Source organism: Staurois parvus, unplaced genomic scaffold, assembly GCF_062004578.1.
Source record: "Staurois parvus isolate SC_StPar_1 unplaced genomic scaffold, SC_StPar_1.0 ptg000747l, whole genome shotgun sequence".
Lineage (NCBI taxonomy): Eukaryota > Metazoa > Chordata > Amphibia > Anura > Ranidae > Staurois > Staurois parvus.
The window spans coordinates 87,996-107,882 of NW_028318543.1; the positions used below are offsets into that span (position 1 = coordinate 87,996).

General features: G+C 47.6%; 1 protein-coding gene across 1 annotated transcript in view; it reads right to left on the bottom strand.

Moving 5' to 3' along the window:
• Positions 1-527: 527 nt before the first annotated feature.
• The window catches only part of LOC149445062 (vomeronasal type-2 receptor 26-like), a 34,752-nt gene continuing 15,392 nt past the window's right edge, over positions 528-19,887 (bottom strand). The window contains exons 3-5 of the mRNA XM_089654241.1: positions 13,638-13,859; positions 6,129-6,252; positions 528-1,679 (exon numbers count right to left, since the gene is read on the bottom strand). Coding sequence (XP_089510367.1) covers positions 787-1,679; positions 6,129-6,252; positions 13,638-13,859 — 1,239 coding nt within the window. The 3' untranslated portion in view covers positions 528-786. The remainder of the gene's footprint in view (positions 1,680-6,128; positions 6,253-13,637; positions 13,860-19,887) is intronic.

Here is a 19,887-nt window from a genome sequence, read left to right on the forward strand (position 1 = left end):
CTAGAAGATCTTGAAGATGCAGATATCTGTCTTATGGGGTCCTTATGAATAAGAAAATCCAGTGCAAAATACATGAAGCTCTGTGGTTGTTGTAATTCTGATGTTTAATGTTTTCTTCAGAATAAAACCTCTGATTGATCGGTGAGCTCTTGGAACCTGTTTTTAGTTTAAGAAAGTTTTCCTATCAGGATCTGGCGAGGTCTGGGGTAGGAGTGTTGTCTCTGCAGCATTGTGTGGGGAAGCCCAATCCTCTCTTGTGGCAGCAATTTTCAGAGGCATTTATACAAGGAGAAAGATTTTTAATTGGGTCCTATAAAGAAAATATCCGGATATTATTATCAGCTTATAAATTAAAATCTGAACTAGGAACATGATCTCATCAACTTTAACTAATATTAAAAATTATTTTTTAATATACCGACATATTTATTATATACCAATATATTTATTAATATAGCCGAATACATCTACATACAATATAATTAATGTGACCCTGACACTAAAAAAATGACATCACAGTCAGCATATAAAAGAACATGTTGAATATTTATTTTCCAGGAAGGTGGTTAGTGAAGTCTTCCTTCTCTGGAAGAGTGATGGGTGGTTCTGGTATCTGACGTTTTAGGATGTTTTGGATACTTTGCTCCCCTCTGGTCTCTGTGATTCTTCTTCATTGAAGATTTATATTTAACATTGTTCATTATCAATATACTAGTAAAATACTAAAATTACCAATAATAGAGATAATGCTATAACTACAGGTAACCCAGTGTTGCTCCTCACACATTAGCGGATAACTGTCTTTGTATTCAGGTCAGGTCTGAGCAGAATTATGTAACATTTTGGGAAGAATATACAGCCAAGAAGTCCAGAACTTGAGGCCATTATAGCAAAAACCTTCACAGCCACCATGTATTTCCCTCTGGTGCTCAGATAGGCCGGGATCATGGCAATCCAGACACTGCAGAACACCAGCATGCTGAAGGTGATGTACTTGGCCTCATTAAAACTGTCCGGTAATGTCCTGGCTATAAAAGCTATAATGAAGCTCACAGCTGCCAGAAGCCCCATATATCCCAGGACAGAGTAGAAGCCGATAACTGAACCCTCATTACACTGAATGATGATCTTCCCCTGATAAGAGTGAGTGTCCTGATCCCGGAAGGGGGGAGAAATAGACAACCAAGTGACACAGATTATGACTTGGACCAGTGAGAAGACACAAATGATACAATTGGGCAGTTTGGCTCCCATCCATTTCCTCCAGGGACTCCCAGGTTTGGTGGCTTTAAAAGCAATACACACCATGATACTTTTGGCAAGCAGAGAAGAGACGGCAACTGAGAAGATGACACCAAAAGAGGTGACACGCAGCATGCAGGTTACATCTACTGGATGGCCGAGGAACAAGAAGACACAGAGGAAGCTCAGCATGATGGAGACCAGGAGAAGATAGCTCAGGTTCCGGTTATTGGCTTTAACAATGGGGGTGTCCTGGTAATGTATAAATATCCTCAATATTAAACCAGTCAGAAGACAACAGAGGATGGAGACGGCTGAAAATACTGCAACAATGGTGTCATCAGTGTAGGAGAGAAATTCCACCACTCTTGGAACACACCGATCCTTCTTCTCATTTGGCCATTCATCATCAGGACATTTCATGCAGTTTTCACTGTCTGCAGGAAGAACAATACAAATACAATGAGCATCGGGGTCAGAGCTTCTGAGGAAATTAATTGTCTTGTGTTGTCTCCCAGCTAGCAATGGGATTTCCATCAGTGCATTGTGGGAGAGGAAATAAAATATAATATATAATTCAAATTTATAATATGTAAATGTTATAGAGGTGTATTACAAATAGGATATGGAGATGTTGGGAAACAAAACCTTCCCTGGGATCCTGCAGTTTAGGTATAGGACTTCCCTGAGGGCAGTGGTGACATTGATCTCCCAGGGGGCGTCTGTGCGTCCGGGGATATGTCACCGTTGCCTTTAGGGAAACCAAGAAGTTGACAAAAAAAGGTAATTAAGACAAAAAATATAATAAAAACTATTTGGCGATTTCACATCAGTATGCAGAGATGCAGAATGTGAAATGTAGGTAAATGAGGAACAGTCCGCTTTAAATGTACCATTGGAAGCATTTTGTTGTACAAGTTCAAAAATGAAAATACCTGTTACTAATGTCAAACAGTCAGATCTGTCCTGTGCACACTTCCTGAGGGATCTCAGCTCAGCCTAATGAGCCCTCCTAGTTCTTCTCTTGAGTCTACCAGTGATTAGCCTCTATGTCGTGGAGAATAGGATTGGGGGATGGTTTGAGTAGTTTTGCAAAAGAGAACTGGACAGGGCTGACACCATGAAGTCCGCAAAGTGCTGTGTGCTGCCAGCCCAAAATAGGGCTGAATAGCTGAGAGCATTTCTGGCAGATCATCAGGTAAACATTAAAGGGGTAAAACACTGAGAAATGTTCATGTATTGCAGTGATGTCCTGCATGGGTGTTTTCCCCAGAGGTACACTTTATGAATTCAGTATGTCAAATATTGGCAACAAATGTCCTGTAACAAATGTAAATGTGTGCTTTTGTTGACAGTGCCCCAGGGTGATCTCTGCGAGAGTCCGCTTCTTCCCTACACTTCCCCCTTGCGATGGTTGGGTTTGTTCACATGCACCACCAATGTTTTTATTTGGTTCCAGATCAGGCCAGTTGAAAAAAGTCTTCACAAGATTGGGCAGCACAGTGGCAAATGGTTAGTACTTCCGCCTGGCAGCACTGGGATTGTTGGTTCAAATCCCAACCACGGCACCACCTGTCTGGAGTTTTCATGTTCTCCCTGAGGAAAGGGACTTGTCTCCGAAACGTGTCAACAAGCCGACCACACTGACAGCCAAACACCCTGTGTAAGGGATTTCCGGCAAGAAGAATTGCGATCGGGAACGCGCATGCGCATAGGAATTCCCACAGAAGAATTGCCGGTTGTGCGCATGCATGCCAAAGATTGGCACCAGACGGCCCATTTAAGGAGTGTCTCTGCTCAGGTTCAGTGCTGACTGGTCTTCAGCTCCTCCCGTGTCCTGCCTTGTTCCTGTACGATTCCTTTGTTACTGACCCGGCTTGTTCCTGACCCAACTCTCCTGCTCTTGGTTCCTGACTCCGGCTCTGCTCCTGACTTTGGCTTTTCCTTCTGATTCTGTACCACGCTGCCCGACTGTTTATGACCCCGGCTATCCGTGACTCTGCTCCAGTCCTGTGTCCTGGCTACCTATCTTGCTCTGCTGCACATCTGGAAATCCACAGAACCTGCCTCGTCTATTTCTTCAGTGCCCAAATCAGAGGATACTCTGCCTACCAAGGTCATCATCTGCAAGAGCCGCAAGAAACAACCACTGGCGCTCTTGTCCCCCTGGTCCCTAGACTCCCTCTGTTCCAACCTCAGCGGGGTCAGGGCTAGTGACACAAGTGAGGCCGACCTCGTCAATTCAGTCTCCCATCAGGTACGTGACAGTACCAGTCAACCTATGATGGAGTCTGAAAGGGAGGCCTCGCAACTGGGGGACATTCGCCAAGCAGTAACTACCTTGTTTAACGTGATACACGACCTGCAGAAAAACTTCAAACACCTGGAGAGTAAACTACTAACCGACTCTAATGTCCTCACAGACACAGATCTCACAGCAACCTTTGATTCAGCCACTCAAACAGAGACCAGTATGATCCTTGAAACCTCTGCCCTACCGGAACCCCGGGTGCCTACATCTGAGTTCTTTACAGGAGACCGCCAGAAGTTCAGGACTTTTCGTAACTCCTGTGAGTTATATTTCTCCCTGCTCCCCAGGACCTTCTCTTCATCAAATACCAAAGTGGGATTTATCATCACACTTCTTAGAAATGAACCTCAGTCCTGGGCATACCATCTCCATGAACAACATGATCCGGCCCTGACTTCAGTGGACTCATTTTTTACAGCAATGGCACAAATCTATGCTGATCCCTTCCGGCGCCAAACCGCGGAATCTATGCTTAGTAATCTACAGCAAGGCCAAAGGCCTGTGGAAGAATGTTACTGATTTCCGCATCTGGAGTTCGGATACTCAGTGGAACGAGTCTTCTCTCCACTATCAGTTCCGTCTTGGTCTTTCTAATACCCTGAAGGCTGAGCTGGCCCGAGTGGGGGTACCAACCAGATTGGAGAGTCTGATAGACCTGACGATCCACATTGACCGTCGGATTCGGGAAAGAAAGGATGAGAGGACTAACGGGAAGATTCTGATATGCTCTGAAATTGGGACCTCTACGAATGTTGTTTCATCAGAATCGCCCACCAATCCAGCTAGGAGGAGCTTTTGGAGACCACAATTATCAGCAGCAGAATGCCTTCTACGGCAGAAGTCCAACCTCTGCCTCTACTGTGGTAATTCAGGTTATTTCGTGGCTACCTGCCCAATAAAACCTCATAAGCTCTCTCCCAACTGTTTTTACATGATGCACCCTCTAGGGACAAGCCAAACGCACCTCTCTTTTCATTTGCAACTACAACTTGCCGAAAGGACAATCACGGTCCCGGCCATCATAGACTCAGGTGCTTGTAGCTGTTTTATGGATGCTCACTTCGCTACTCAGAATCAGATTCCACTCCGTACCAAGGCACAAAAACTTGCAGTTCATCTGGCAGACGGGTCTGGTATCAGTTCTGCCCCTGTATCACAAGAAACCATGCCAATATTCTGCTACTCTCCTTCAGGACACCAGGAATTCCTATGTATGGATTTATTACCTCCCTGATTTTTCCAGTTATTCTCGCAATGCCTTGGCTAAGAGCACACAATCCAACCATCAACTGGTTGTCTGGAGAAATCTCCTTCCCTTCAGAATATTGTCTGACTCACTGTACTCCCAAAGAGACAAGTGTGACAACTCCTCTTCTCAGTATTCACTCTGATCCTGAGACCATGAAACTCGTTCCTGTGGTATATCACGAGTATCTGGACATGTTCAATAAAAAGAGTGCCAACACCCTTCCTCCTCATCGCTCCTATGACTGTCCGATTCAGCTCCTGCCCAGCGCCGAAATTCCTTTCGGTAGAATTTACCCCTTATCCGAAGTCGAATTAGAGGTCCTCCGGGGGTATATACACGAAAGTTTGGAAAAAGGGTTTATTCGGCCTTCTACATCACCAGCAGGAGCCGGCATCTTCTTTGTTGAGAAAAAGGATCACACTCTGAGACCTTGTGTAGACTATCGTGACCTAAACAAAATAACGGTCAAGAACCGTTATGCCCTTACGCTAATCCCCAAATTATTTCAGAGGCTGCGAGGAGCATGTTTTTTCTCAAAATTGGATCTGAGGGGCGCTTACAACCTAGTAAGAATTCGGGAAGGTGACGAATGGAAAACGGCCTTTCGAACCCAATTTTGGCATTTTGAATGTCTGGTAATGCCTTTTGGTCTCTGTAATGCCCCAGCAACCTTCCAGCACCTGGTAAACGATATATTTCGGGACTGTCTGGATCTATTTATAATTTTTTATCTGGACAACATCCTGGTTTTCTCCAGTTCCATAGAAAGTCATCGGGATCACGTAAAGAAAACTCTGGATAGACTACTCCAGCATCGCCTCTATGCAAAGGCCGAGAAATGCGAATTCGAGAGGCAATCCATCCAGTTCCTTGGGCTTGTGATTACTTCTGAGGGCATCTCTATGGACCCCAAAAGGTGTCTGCCGTCTTAGAATGGCCCATTCCAGGAGACAGGAAAGCAGTGCAGCGCAGAAGCATCCGAATGCAAATGTGCGGCCTCCCGGCGTCTGGGCCTAGATGCCGAGCAGCCACACATTTGCGTTCTATTAAAAAAGGACATATGTGCTGAGAGCGCATGCCCTGCGCGTTCCCAGCACACGTCCGGTACTCACGGAAAGGTCCTGATCTGCTCTTGCGATCGGGACCTTTCCCGATCATGTGACAGCCATGACGGCGTGTCACGGTGGTCACATGACCCTAAACCCCGCCTCACCTTCCGGCTTCTGAAACCCTTAAAGGGCCGGGAGGCGCCGGGGCAAAGGGGATAACTACAGAGGTAACTTCTGCCGAGTGCAACAATGCCTTACTAAGAAATACAAACTGTACCGGAAATGTTGGATATCTCCCCTTCCGGACACGGGACGCACTCATAGCAGCATTTATGAATTGAAGATCCAAACATTTTTCTGCTGCCGGGTAAACAGGGATCTGAGCATCGAGATACCGGAACCTGAAATCAGATATTATAATTATTATTTTGTAAAAGTCCATCATATCTCATGAGGCTATACAAAGTAAACGTAACAAATAGGAATGCAGTTCGGGATTGTCTCTAGCATGGGTTCAAGGTGAATTCTGCAGGTCTGAGATCCATTAATTGAAGCCTCTACCTATGCTGAGGGGCGGACTGACAAATCATGGGGCCCCTGGGCAACAGGGGATCATGGGGCCCCTGTGTCCTTGCCCACACTCAAAGCACACCAAAAAAAGCCTATAAAAAGGTACCAGGGGCATTTCATGGGGCTCCCTACTGACCCCGGGCCCTCGGCAGTACCCGAGTGCTCGAATGGTCAGTCCGCCCCTGCCTATGCTCTTTGTCTCTAGTAAATTTTCTCCCAGCCTTACAATTAGAAATGATCCTTCTTATGAAAAAGCACTGCCCCCTCCTCTATTCTATTTGGACCAATTAGCGCAAGCAATCATAGCCCATCTGGATTTATTGGACATAAAACTGGGAATAGGGAACATGAAGTATGCTTGTTGGCTGAGGATGTGACCTCCATGCCATCTAAGCAGCTTGGCACCAAAGCAGGAGATGATAGCAGAGCCCAGGGCCATGGATGAGGTGGTACCTCCAGTCCTCCTGTACGTGGCCCAGGCCAGCAGGGGGGTCCAAGCAGCTGGGTAAATTGGATGTGTGTAGGGAGGGTGATCAGTGCGGTGGGTGTGCAATTACTGGAACTGATCCCGTGTGGCTCACTCTGCAGCAGCTAAAGACTGGCTTCTTCTCCTCTCCCTCCCGCTGGTGTTCAGCTGCTGCAGAGAGAACCATACAGGGGATCAATTCCAGTAATTTCCCCCCTGCTGCACCCATCATCCTTCCTCTGCACTACACATTTCCCAATGTTGTACAGGCCCCCCTGTGTAAACCCCCCCTCCAGTGCGCCTGGGTTCCCTCCTCTCCCTCCCCTCGGTAACTGCAAGCACACAATAGAATCATCCAGGATGAACACAATAAGTGATTGGTACCGATTACTCACTGTGTTCATTCATAACTGAAGCATAGCAAACTGTGGTTTTTTTGGGGGGGGGGAGGGCGGCCCTGTCAGGTTTGCTGTATGTGGCCCCATGGTTTCTAACAGCAGCCCTGGCAGAGCCGGTATACAGGCAATGACCAGCAGCAGCCAGGGAACACGGAACCGAGTCAGCAGGCAGAACGAGTCCAGGAGGCAGGCTAAGTTCGGTAACAGCTGAGCAGCTCAGCACACAATCAGCAGGAAAAGACAAGTCCAGTAAATAGGCCGAGGTCAGGAGGAGCAGAGGAACGAGGTTAATACAGGAGCAACAGCAAAGTCCAGGAGAAAGCCGGGCCCTACACAGGTAAGTAGGATCAATGGATCAAGTCTCAGGAATACAGGCACAAGCTGAAGACCATTCTGCAACTGCTGATGGTAACAGACCAGTTTAAATAGGCCGCTGGTTGCCAAATGTACCCGCTAATTGGAATGCGCACAAATGTGAGCACCATGGACTGGAATAGTACTATTACTATCTATTGCCTCTGCCTAGAATTAGGAGCAATGCACACGCAGGCGAGTATGAACATAGACCCGCGCTGGTTTTCTGGTGCTGGGAACCTGGTTCACCTTACAGATGAGAATCACATGTGACATACAGAAACCTTGTCTGGACAGTATGTTGTCCATATGCAAAACATCACAAATTGTAATAAATCAGCCATACGTTCCTTATTTATTTTTCTAACAATGTATTGTAAATATATCTTTTAGTATTAATAGACTATGAATTAATTTTAAAGAAATGTGATTATTGTATAAATAGTGATGTACCTTAAGTCCCATGGGTGGTGTTTTTGTGATGTGTACGTATTTTATCATATATGAGTATCGCTTTGAGACGAAGGCCAGGTTCACACTGGTGCAGTGTGAGTTTGATCTGATTTTCAGTACGGTTTTCTAGTGCTGCTGCAGTGCGACTTTGGTGCATTTTTGACACAATAAAGTTGCGGTTTTGATACTACTGCGACTTCTGTGTTGACCAATGAACACACAAATCTGTTGTGACATAAATGAAAGGGATAGGTGGATAATGGCAATATGCCTCCCCTTTCTCTGTGGGACTGTGGTAGGTGCAGGGTTCAAGTCTCGCCATTGAGTCTGGACAAGTGGGGAGACTTCTAGAAACAGCAGGGTTCAAGTCTCCCCCTGAACCTATGGCTCAAGGGGAAACTTCCAGAAGGCCTTTAAGGGTTTCAAGTCTCCCACTGGGTCTTGGATAATGGGGAAGCTTCTAGAAGGAATAAGGAGTTTTAGGTCCTCCCACAGCACCTGTGGTGCTCGGGGGAGACACTTGGTGGGTCAGATGACCCATAGGAAGCTTTCAGAAGGGCTCTGGGGACTATAAAAGGAGGGTTCTGATCCCCAGGAGGCTCAGTCACCTGGAAGGCATCTCTGTGGTACTTGACCTACACAGAGCAAACAGAGTCCCCTTCCTTGGTTGAAGATGAAGACTCTCCTGAGGGGGATGATCAAGAAAGCCAGAGAAGCTGGAGGAAAAGACTGGCTGAGAAGATGCCTGGACTCACCAGGATCACTGTGTCAAGCTACTGGCGCTGCTGAGTCCATCCTCTCCGACAATGAAAACATCCCCGTTGATGGGGAAGTGCTGAAAGCCGGATAAAGAAGTGATCTACCAGAGATGGCTGAAGGAAGAGGAAAAAGCCGCCGAGATTCTACTTCAAGAACAGCATCGTCAGGTCATCAAGGGAGGTGAAGCCAGCAGTAATAGGCCCGTGAAGAGGAAGCAGCTTCAGCACAGGAGGTACTCCCCTCTCCGCCATAAATAGCGGCGATTAGTGCCGGTGGGTGGGCGGTCATCTCCGAGCAGGCAACATTCCTTGGAAGGTGGTGGCAAAGGTGGAGCTGGAGTGCGTCATCATGGAAGGAGGAGCATCAGTACCAGCAAGGGCTGCTGTTAGAAATCATGTGGCTTGTGACGGGAGTGACTTTCATGGGTGGCGGGACCCCTGTATCAGCTCCCCAGATTCCTCTTTTGTGTAACCCACCCTGTGCCTGTTAGGGGTACAGGGTGGTCTGTCCTGATATTGTGTAGACATGTATAGGTTGGGTGTGGGGGTTGTCCATTGTTCACTACCATGTGGTGTATCCCTTTGTTCTATTGTGTGTCTTTGTTTGGTGGGGGTGTTTCCGGCACCCCTTCCCCCCTGATGGGTCGGCCTGCTGATGTGTTGCCTGTTCCTGGTTGTATTTCCCCGCACAAGATTTCCCCGTATCTTGTGTTTGTGTTATTTACTGGAACCAATCCCCTGTATGGCTCTCTCTGCAGCAACTGAAAGCCAGCGGGAGGGAGAGGAGAAGTCAAATTTCAGTTGCTGCAGAGAGAGTCATACAGGGAATCAGTTCCAGTGATTACCTCCCCTCCATCATGCCGATCACCCTCTTTGCCCACATCCAATTCTCCCAGCTGCCTGGGACCCATTCTGGCCTAGGCCCTGTACAGGAGGACTGGTGGTACCCTCTTATCCACGGCACTGGTACCAGTTGTCATCAAGCCAGCACAGTGCCGCCAGGAATAAGACATGAAGTGGGCAAGAGACCCTAGCCAGCTTCAAATACTGAAAGGGCTGCACCTACACAGCATTCGGCGGCAGAACACAGCAGTGACATCCCGGTCCTATGTACACAGTCTTCACTGAACACTACGGCTCCACATACAGGTCCATCCATGGGTGGTGAGTTACCTGACTTGCACCTCATATCTACTGTGGCTGCTAACTTAGCAAAGTTAGTGTAGGATTTAAATGTAAAGGTTAGCAGTATATATAAAAGTTCTGGGCTCATTCATCACATTGATATTTTGGAGGGGAATCTGTTTCTCGTTCAATGACAACTCGTTCTAATGGCCCACTCTTGCAATTACCTTTTGAGGTTTTCTCTCCTTATGGACGGTGTCAATGATGGTGTCAGGTCAGCAGTCTTTCCCATGATTGTGATTCCTACTGAACCAGACTGAGAGACCATTTAAAGGCTCAGGAACCCTTTGCAGGTGTTATGGCTGAATGAGCTGATTAGAGTGGGACACTTTCAGCCGAGAATATTCCACCTTTTCACAATATTCTCATTTTCTGAGATTGTGGATTTGGGGTTTTCATGAGCTGTAAGCCATAATCATCACAATGATGACAAATCACGGCTTGAACTATCTTGCTTTGCATGTAATGAGTCTATCTCATATATTAGTTTCACCTTCTAAGTTGCATTACTGAAATAAATGAACTTTTGCATGATATTCTAATTCTTTGAGTTTCACCGGTATACTGTATGTATAAAACGACCAGAATCAATAAATAATGTATTATAAATCAATATTAACATAAAAATAGTGCTCATTAAAGTGCCACGTGCAATAATACAACAAAAAGTCCTTCCAGTAACAGTCCAATAGTATTTGGAAATAATTCCAAATACTGCTAATCCCAAAAGGTTCTCCTCTCCTGTGCAGGATCCTCCACCACCATGCACTCACCAGAAGACCAGCTGGTCAACAGTCTGTACTATCACAACCCCCCGAGCTCCCACTCCTCCAAGGCATTGATGGAATAACCAAGAGCCTGAAGGGAAGTCTCATCACATGTTGCAATCAGTTTTAGAGAAACACCTTCCTTGTGTAACCTAAGGGGTTTGTACAGGCATGGTGGAGCTTTTCCAGGAGGCAGTGGTACAAGGCCCCATCAATGGATGTTACCTCCTTGCTTCTCCTAGTCTTCTGATTCCTTCCACAGGTGTTGTGGACTTCTGTGCTCACCTTAGACTAGTATTTGTGAATTTTGGTCACACTGTTACCTTGTTCATTCATCACTATTTGTTAAGTGACACAAAGGGGTCGATTTACTAAAACTGGAGGCTGCAAAATCTGGTGCAGCCAATCAGCTTCTTACTTCAACTTGTTCAGTTAAGAGTTGGCAATAAAACCTGGAAGCTGATTGGTTTCTGTGCAGAGCTGCTCTGGATTTTGCCCTTAATACTTATTTTAATACCATATTCCCTCCAAAAAAACAACAGAGAAAAATTAAATAAGACGATCTTGTTAAAACGTCAAGTGAGCGGGATATATGACCGTTCTGTCACTGAGCTACCTATACCTCCATATTCTGTACATGACTATCCTGAGGTCTTCTACTGCTGGTGGCCCCGGGGATCATGACAGGTCAGCTCTCACCTGTGTCTGTATCACTGTATCTAAATCTGTTCCATAATTCATCTGGCATTGCTCAGAATCTCCCACCAACTGTCACAATGACTGATGTCTCTGAATACAATGTGTTACCAACTGCCATCCTTGTCATAGATTTCACAATGCCAGGCGCCATTTATCCAGGAGACACCTCAAGGAGCTCTGAAGGTTCTTATGAGATTTATTTCCATGAAAACATGGAGAACACAAAGAGGCACCCAGTTATATTTCTTTTCTTTCTATTTCTTTCATACTTTTTATGGAATGCTAAGGACATGTTATAAAGACATCCTGAACTTCTTAAAGTGTTACTAAATCCACAAAAGTAAAACCAGCCTGTTGATGCAGAAAAGCATGCTTGTTATACTCACTGTGGAACCTAAGGGGTTAATCCTCTGCCTTGTGTAAAAAGGCTGTTTGATCCTTTCTTCTCTGTTCCTCCCCTTTTTCAAGTGACCAACTCTTATCTCCAGCCTGATCCATAGGCATGCACCTGCTCAGTTTAGTGTGTCTTGCTAGAGGTTTTTTTTTTTTTCTGCTTGGGAGAGTGCATGTGATCAGCACAGGGCCAATCAGCACTGTCCGGACAGAGGATCAGGGGATTTGCATTCTCCTAGAGCAGAATGTAAACTCCTCCTACAAGCCTTAGTAAGTGCTATGCTGGATACTGATAGAAGTCACAAGACTGCTCTATACTGCTGATGAGAAAAGATATTTAGCAGTTTATAATTCCTAAACTAATTGTATTTCCATGTTCTGTGTACTGTGGGAGAGCAGATTTAGTGAATGCAGGGTCCAGGGAGAGCGGATATAGTGAATGCAGGGACCGGGGAGAGCGGATATAGTGAATGCGGGGTCCGGGGAGAGCGGATATAGTGAATGCGGGGTCCGGGGAGAGCGGATATAGTGAATGCGGGGACCGGGGAGAGCGGATATAGTGAATGCGGGGTCCGGGGAGAGCGGATATAGTGAATGCGGGGTCCGGGGAGAGCGGATATAGTGAATGCGGGGTCCGGGGAGAGCGGATATAATGAATGCAGGGTCTGGGGAGAGCGGATATAGTGAATGCGAGGTCCAGGGAGAGCGGATATAGTGAATGCGGGGTCCAGGGAGAGCGGATATAGTGAATGCGGGGTCCTTGGAGACCAGATATAGTGAATGGGGGGTCCGGGGAGAGCGGATATAGTGAATGCGGGGTCCAGGGAGAGCGGATATAGTGAATGCGGGGTCCAGGGAGAGCGGATATAGTGAATGCGGGGTCCTTGGAGACCAGATATAGTGAATGGGGGGTCCGGGGAGAGCGGATATAGTGAATGCGGGGTCCGGGGAGAGAGGATATAGTGAATGCGGGGTCCGGGGAGAGCGGATATAGTGAATGCGGGGTCCGGGGAGAGCGGATATAGTGAATGCGGGGTCCGGGGAGAGCGGATATAGTAAATGCGGGGTCCGGGGAGAGCGGATATAGTGAATGCGGGGTCCGGGGACAGTGGATATAGTGAATGCGGGGTCCAGGGAGAGCGGATATAATGAATGCGGGGTCCGGGGAGAGCGGATATAGTGAATGCGGGTTCCGGGGAGAGCGGATATAGTGAATGCGGGGTCCGGGGAGAGCGGATATAGTGAATGCGGGGTCCGGGGAGAGCGGATATAGTGAATGCGGGGTCCGGGGAGAGCGGATATAGTGAATGCGGGGTCCGGGGAGAGCGGATATAGTGAATGCGGGGTCCGGGGAGAGCGGATATAGTGAATGCGAGGTCTGGGATTTAGTAACCCTTTAAGGTCTCTGTTGGGTATATTATTCATTATCTCCTGATTTCAGTGCTGCTGATTCCTTTAATAATTAAACCCCGTGTCATATATGTCCAGACATTTGCAGCCCACAATGTGTGATATGCCGACTTTACTCATAACACATACATACATAAAACAGAAAGTTATCTTATAGGAAACTGTCCACATGCACAACATTATCACAATCAACAACCTTCATGGACTCCAGGAATTCGATCCTTTTCATGAACTGTATATCTTAAAATAAGGATTTAAAAATCCCTCTAAGTCCTAATTATGAACCTTCTCAGCAAATGATATAAACAGAAAACAATTAAAAAAATGACTTGCTTTGTCTCTTTTCCAGAAGTTGCGATCACTCATATCAGCAAATCTTCCCGGCTCGTAGTTTGGGGCTTGAATTATGCAAATTGTTCTCCTAGAATATTTAAAACTGTCAATCTTAATCCAGCTTTGTAGAATGAGTTTGGTTGGAATTTCTCTTCTCTCATTAAAGTAGATCTCGCCTTCTTCTGGGTCGGTGTAATGAACATTTCTTACATATTTGTGCAGCTTTTCATGGAAGACAGAAATACTCACATTACTATATACAGGTAGAGGAGTTCCAGAATTATATTCTGCTTAAAGAAAGCCAAAAAGTGACAATTAGTTCCAAGTTACTAGGCGGTCTTTCTATAAATGTGAGTAGGAATGAATGCATCTTATTCTTCACTTTTTGATTCTCCTGCAACGTTTTCATGTACAGCTCATCATATAGATAAAAATATTCCCCCGACCCAATAATCCAGAGAACCATCAATCACTCATTTTATTTTCAGATTTAACAATGTTAAGGGGAATGATATAACTGACATTTTCCTCGCTGTTACTCTCAAAATTATGCTGCAGGAGATATAATCAGAAAGCTATAACCCCTTCACACCGACGTCACACAAATATTCGGCCTCAAAGAACTGGGCTTTTTTTTCTATACAGGAGAGGAGTGTGGAGGTATGTCAGTGATCTGTATGTACAGGAGAGGAGTGTGGAGGGTGTGACAGAGGGCAGTATGTACAGGAGAGGAGTGTGGAGGTATGTCAGTGATCTGTATGTACAGGAGAGGAGTGTGGAGGTATGTCAGTGATCAGTATGTACAAGAGAGGAGTGTGGAGGGTGTGACAGAGGGCAGTATGTACAGGAGAGGAGTGTGGAGGGTATGACAGAGGGCAGTATGTACAGGAGAGGAGTGTGGAGGGTATGACAGAGGGCAGTATGTACAGAAGAGGAGTGTGGAGGGTATGACAGAGGACAGTATGTACAGGAGAGGAGTGTGGAGGGTGTGACAGAGAACAGTATGTACAGGAGAGGAGTGTGGAGGATGTGACAGAGGACAGTATGTACAGGAGAGGAGTGTGGAGGATGTGACAGAGGACAGTATGTACAGGAGAGGAGTGTGGAGGTATGACAGTGATCGGTATGTACAGGAGAGGAGTATGGAGGGTGTGACAGAGGGCAGTATGTACAGGAGAGGAGTGTGGGGGGAATGACAGAGAACAGTATGTACTGGAGAGGAGTGTGGAGGTATGTCAGTGATCAGTATGTACAGGAGAGGAGTGCGGAGGTATGACAGGGATCTCTATGTACAGGAGAGGAGTGTGGAGGTATGACAGTGATCAGTTTGTACAGGAGAGGAGTGTGGAGGTATGTCAGTGATCGGTATGTACAGGAGAGGAGTATGGAGGGTGTGACAGAGGGCAGTATGTACAGGAGAGGAGTGTGGGGGGTATGACAGAGGACAGTATGTACAGGAGAGGAGTGTGAAGGTATGTCAGTGATCAGTATGTACAGGAGAGGAGTGTGAAGGTATGTCAGTGATCAGTATGTACAGGAGAGGAGTGTGGAGGTATGTCAGTGATCGGTATGTACAAGAGAGGAGTGTGGAGGGTATGACAGTGGGCAGTATGTACAGGAGAGGAGTGTTGAGGTATGTCAGTGATCGCTATGCACAGGAGAGGTGTGTGGAGGTATGTCAGTGATCGGTATGTACAGGAGAGGAGTGTGGAGGTATGACAGTGATCAGTATGTACAGGAGAGGACTGTGGAGGATGTGACAGAGGGCAGTATGTACAGGAGAGGAGTGTGGAGGTATGACAGTGATCAGTATGTACAGGAGAGGAGTGTGGAGGTATGACAGTGATGGGTATGTACAGGAGAGGAGTGTGGAGGTATGACAGGGATCGGTATGTACAGGAGAGGAGTGCGGAGGGTGTGACTGTGATCTGTATGTACAGGAGAGGAGTGCGGGGTGTGTGACTGTGATCGGTATGTACAGGAGAGGAGTGCGGAGGGTGTGACAGTGATCGGTATGTACGGAGAGGAGTGTGGAGGTATGACAGTCATCGGTACGTACAGGAGAGGAGTGTGGAGTATGACGGTGATCGGTATGTACAGCAGAGGAGTGTGGAGGGTATGACAGTGATTGGTATGTACAGGAGAGGAGTGTGGGAGTATAACAGTGATCGGTATGTACAGGAGAGGAGTGTGGGAGTATGAGAGTGACCGGTATGTACAGGAGAGGAGTGTGGAGGTATGACAGAGGACAGTATGTACAGAAGAGGAGTGTGGAGGGTGTGACAGATGGCAGTATGTACAGGAGAGGAGTGTGGAGGGTATGACAGAGGACAGTATGTACAGGAGAGGAGTGTGTAGGGTATAACAGAGGGCAGTATGTACAGGAGAGGAGTGTGGAGGTATGACAGTGATCGGTATGTACAGGAGAGGACTGTGGAGGTATGACAGTGATCGGTATGTAGAGGAAAGGAGTGTGGAGGTATGACAGGGATCGGTATGTACAGGAGAGGAGTGTGGAGGTTATGACAGTGATCGGTATGTACAGGAGAGGAGTGTGGAGGATATGACAATGATCGGTATGTACAGGAGATGAGTGTGGAGGATATGACCGTGATCGGTATGTACAGGAGAGGAGTGTGGAGGTATGACAGTGATCGGTATGTACAGGAGAGGAGTGTGGAGGTATGACAGTGATCGGTATGTACAGGAGAGGAGTGAGGAGGTATGACAGTGATCGGTATGTACAGGAGAGCAGTATGGAGGATATGACAGTGATCGGTATGTACAGGAGAGGAGTGTGGCGGTATGACAGTGATCGGTATGTACAGGAGAGGAGTGCAGAGGGTGTGACAGTGATCAGTATGTACAGGAGAGGAGTGTGGTGGATATGACAGTGATCGGTATGTACAGGAGAGGAGTGCAGAGGTTGTGACAGTGATCGGTATGTACAGGAGAGGAGTGTGGTGGATATGACAGTGATCGGTATGTACAGGAGAGGAGTGTGGGGGTATGACAGAGGGCAGTATGTACAGGAGAGGAGTGTGGGGGTATGACAGTGATCGGTATGTACAGGAGAGGAGTGTGGGGGTATGACAGAGGGCAGTATGTACAGGAGAGGAGTGTGGAGGGTATGACAGTGATCGGTATGTACAGGAGAGGAGTGTGGGGGTATGACAGTGATCGGTATGTACAGGAGAGGAGTGTGCAGTGGCGTATTTAGGTTATGTGCTGCCCTAGGCAACACAAAATTTGCCTCCCCTGGAGAGAGCCTGACATTGACCAACAACACCCCTGCCCCCCCACCCGAGAGCCTTCATCACTATCATCACTATCATCGCCCCCATACACCGGTCACTTCCCTCCCAGCAAGAGACAGAAAGAAACTCACCTTCACAGCTCTGGACATCCCTGGGAACGAGAGTCAAGCAGCCCGCAGCTTCTCTCAGATTCCACCTGGTCCCCAAGCCTCATGTGTCCCCTCTTCCATCCCTTCTTCCAGGGTGATGGTGATGCCCCCCTTGAAAAATGCCGACCTAGGCAAATGCCTTCTTTGCCTTGTGGTAAATATGCCCCTGGGAGTGTGGAGGGTATGACAGTGATCTGTATGTACAGTAGAGGAGCGTGGAGGGTATGACAGTGATCGGTATGTACAGGAGAGGAGTGTGGAGGTATGACAGAGGGCAGTATGTACAGGAGAGGAGTGCAGAGGTATGACAGTGATCGGTATGTACAGGAGAGGAGTGTGGAGGGTATGACAGTGATTGGTATGTACAGGAGAGGAGTGTGGAGGGTATGACAGAGGGCAGTATGTACAGGAGAGGAGTGTGGAGGTATGACAGTGATCAGTATGTACAGGAGAGGAGTGTGGAGGGTATGACAGTGATCGGCATGTACAGGAGAGGAGTGTGGAGGTATGACAGTGATCAGTATGTACAGGAGAGGAGTGTGGAGGGTATGACAGTGATCGGTATGTACAGGAGAGGAGTGTGGAGGTATGACAGTGATCAGTATGTACAGGAGAGGAGTGTGGTGGATATGACAGTGATCGGTATGTACAGGAGAGGAGTGTGGGGGTATGACAGTGATCGGTATGTACAGGAGAGGAGTGTGGGGGTATGACAGTGATCGGTATGTACAGGAGAGGAGTGTGCAGTGGCGTATTTAGGTTATGTGCTGCCCTAGGCAACACAAAATTTGCCTCCCCTGGAGAGAGCCTGACATTGACCAACAACACCCCTGCCCCCCCACCCGAGAGCCTTCATCACTATCATCACTATCATCGCCCCAATACACCGGTCACTTCCCTCCCAGCAAGAGACAGAAAGAAACTCACCTTCACAGCTCTGGACATCCCTGGGAACGAGAGTCAAGCAGCCCGCAGCTTCTCTCAGATTCCACCTGGTCCCCAAGCCTCATGTGTCCCCTCTTCCATCCCTTCTTCCAGGGTGATGGTGATGCCCCCCTTGAAAAATGCCGACCTAGGCAAATGCCTTGTTTGCCTTGTGGTAAATATGCCCCTGGGAGTGTGGAGGGTATGACAGTGATCGGTATGTACAGTAGAGGAGTGTGGAGGGTATGACAGTGATCGGTATGTACAGGAGAGGAGTGTGGAGGTATGACAGAGGGCAGTATGTACAGGAGAGGAGTGCGGAGGTATGACAGTGATCGGTATGTACAGGAGAGGAGTGTGGAGGGTATGACAGTGATTGGTATGTACAGGAGAGGAGTGTGGAGGGTATGACAGAGGGCAGTATGTACAGGAGAGGAGTGCGGAGGTATGACAGTGATCGGTATGTACAGGAGAGGAGTGTGGAGGTATGACAGTGATCGGTATGTACAGGAGAGGAGTGTGGAGGTATGACAGTGATCAGTATGTACAGGAGAGGAGTGTGGAGGGTATGACAGTGATCGGCATGTACAGAAGAGGAGTGTGGAGGTATGACAGTGATCAGTATGTACAGAAGAGGAGTGTGGGGGTATGACAGTGATCGATATGTGCAGGAGAGGAGTGTGGAGGTATGACAGTGATCTGTATGTACAGGAGAGGAGTGTGAAGGGTATGACAATGGACAGTATGTACAGGAGAGGAGTGTAGAGGGTATGACAATGGGCAGTATGTACAGGAGAGGAGTGTGGAGGGCATGACAGTGATCGGTATGTACAGGAGAGGAGTGTGGGGGTATGACAGTGATCAGTAAGTACAGGAGAGGAGTGTGGAGGGTATGACAGTGAGCAGTATGTACATTAGAGGAGTGTGGAGGGGATGACAGTGATCAGTATGTACAGGAGAGTTGTGTGGGGGTATGACAGTGATCAGTATGTACAGGAGAGGAGTGTGGAGGGTATGACAGTGAGCAGTATGTACATTAGAGGAGTGTGGAGGGGATGACAGTGATCAGTATGTACAGGAGAGGAGTGTGGAGGTATGAGAGAGAGCAGTATGTACAGGAGAGGAGTGTGGAGGGTGTGACAGTGAGCAGTATGTACAGGAGAGGAGTGTGGAGGGTGTGACAGAGGGCAGTATGTACAGGAGAGGAGTGTAGAGGGTATGACAGAGGGCAGTATGTACAGGAGGGGAGTGTGGAGGGTATGACAGTGGGCAGTATGTACAGGAGAGAAGTGTGGAGGGTATGACAGAGGGCAGTATGTACAGGAGAGGAGTGTGGGGGTATGTCAGTGATCAGTATGTACAGGAGAGAAGTGTGGAGGGTATGACCAATGGCAGTATGTACAGGAGGGGAGTGTGGAGGGTGTGACAGAGGGCAGTATGTACAGGAGAGGAGTGTAGAGGGTATGACAGAGGGCAGTATGTACAGGAGGGGAGTGTGGAGGGTATGACAGATGGCAGTATGTACAGGAGAGGAGTGTGGAAGGTATGACAGTGGGCAGTATGTACAGGAGAGAAGTGTGGAGGTATGACAGTGGGCAGTATGTACAGGAGAGAAGTGTGGAGGGTATGACAGAGGGCAGTATGTACAGGAGAGGAGTGTGGGGGTATGTCAGTGATCAGTATGTACAGGAGTGAAGTGTGGAGGGTATGACAGAGGGCAGTATGTACAGGAGGGGAGTGTGGAGGGTATGACAGAGGGCAGTATGTACAGGAGAGGAGTGTGGAGGGTGTGACAGAGGGCAGTATGTACAGGAGAGGAGTGTAGAGGGGATGACAGTGATTAGTATGTACAGGAGAGGAGTGTGGGGGTATGACAGTGGGCAGTATGTACAGGAGAAGATTGGGGGTATGACAGTGGGC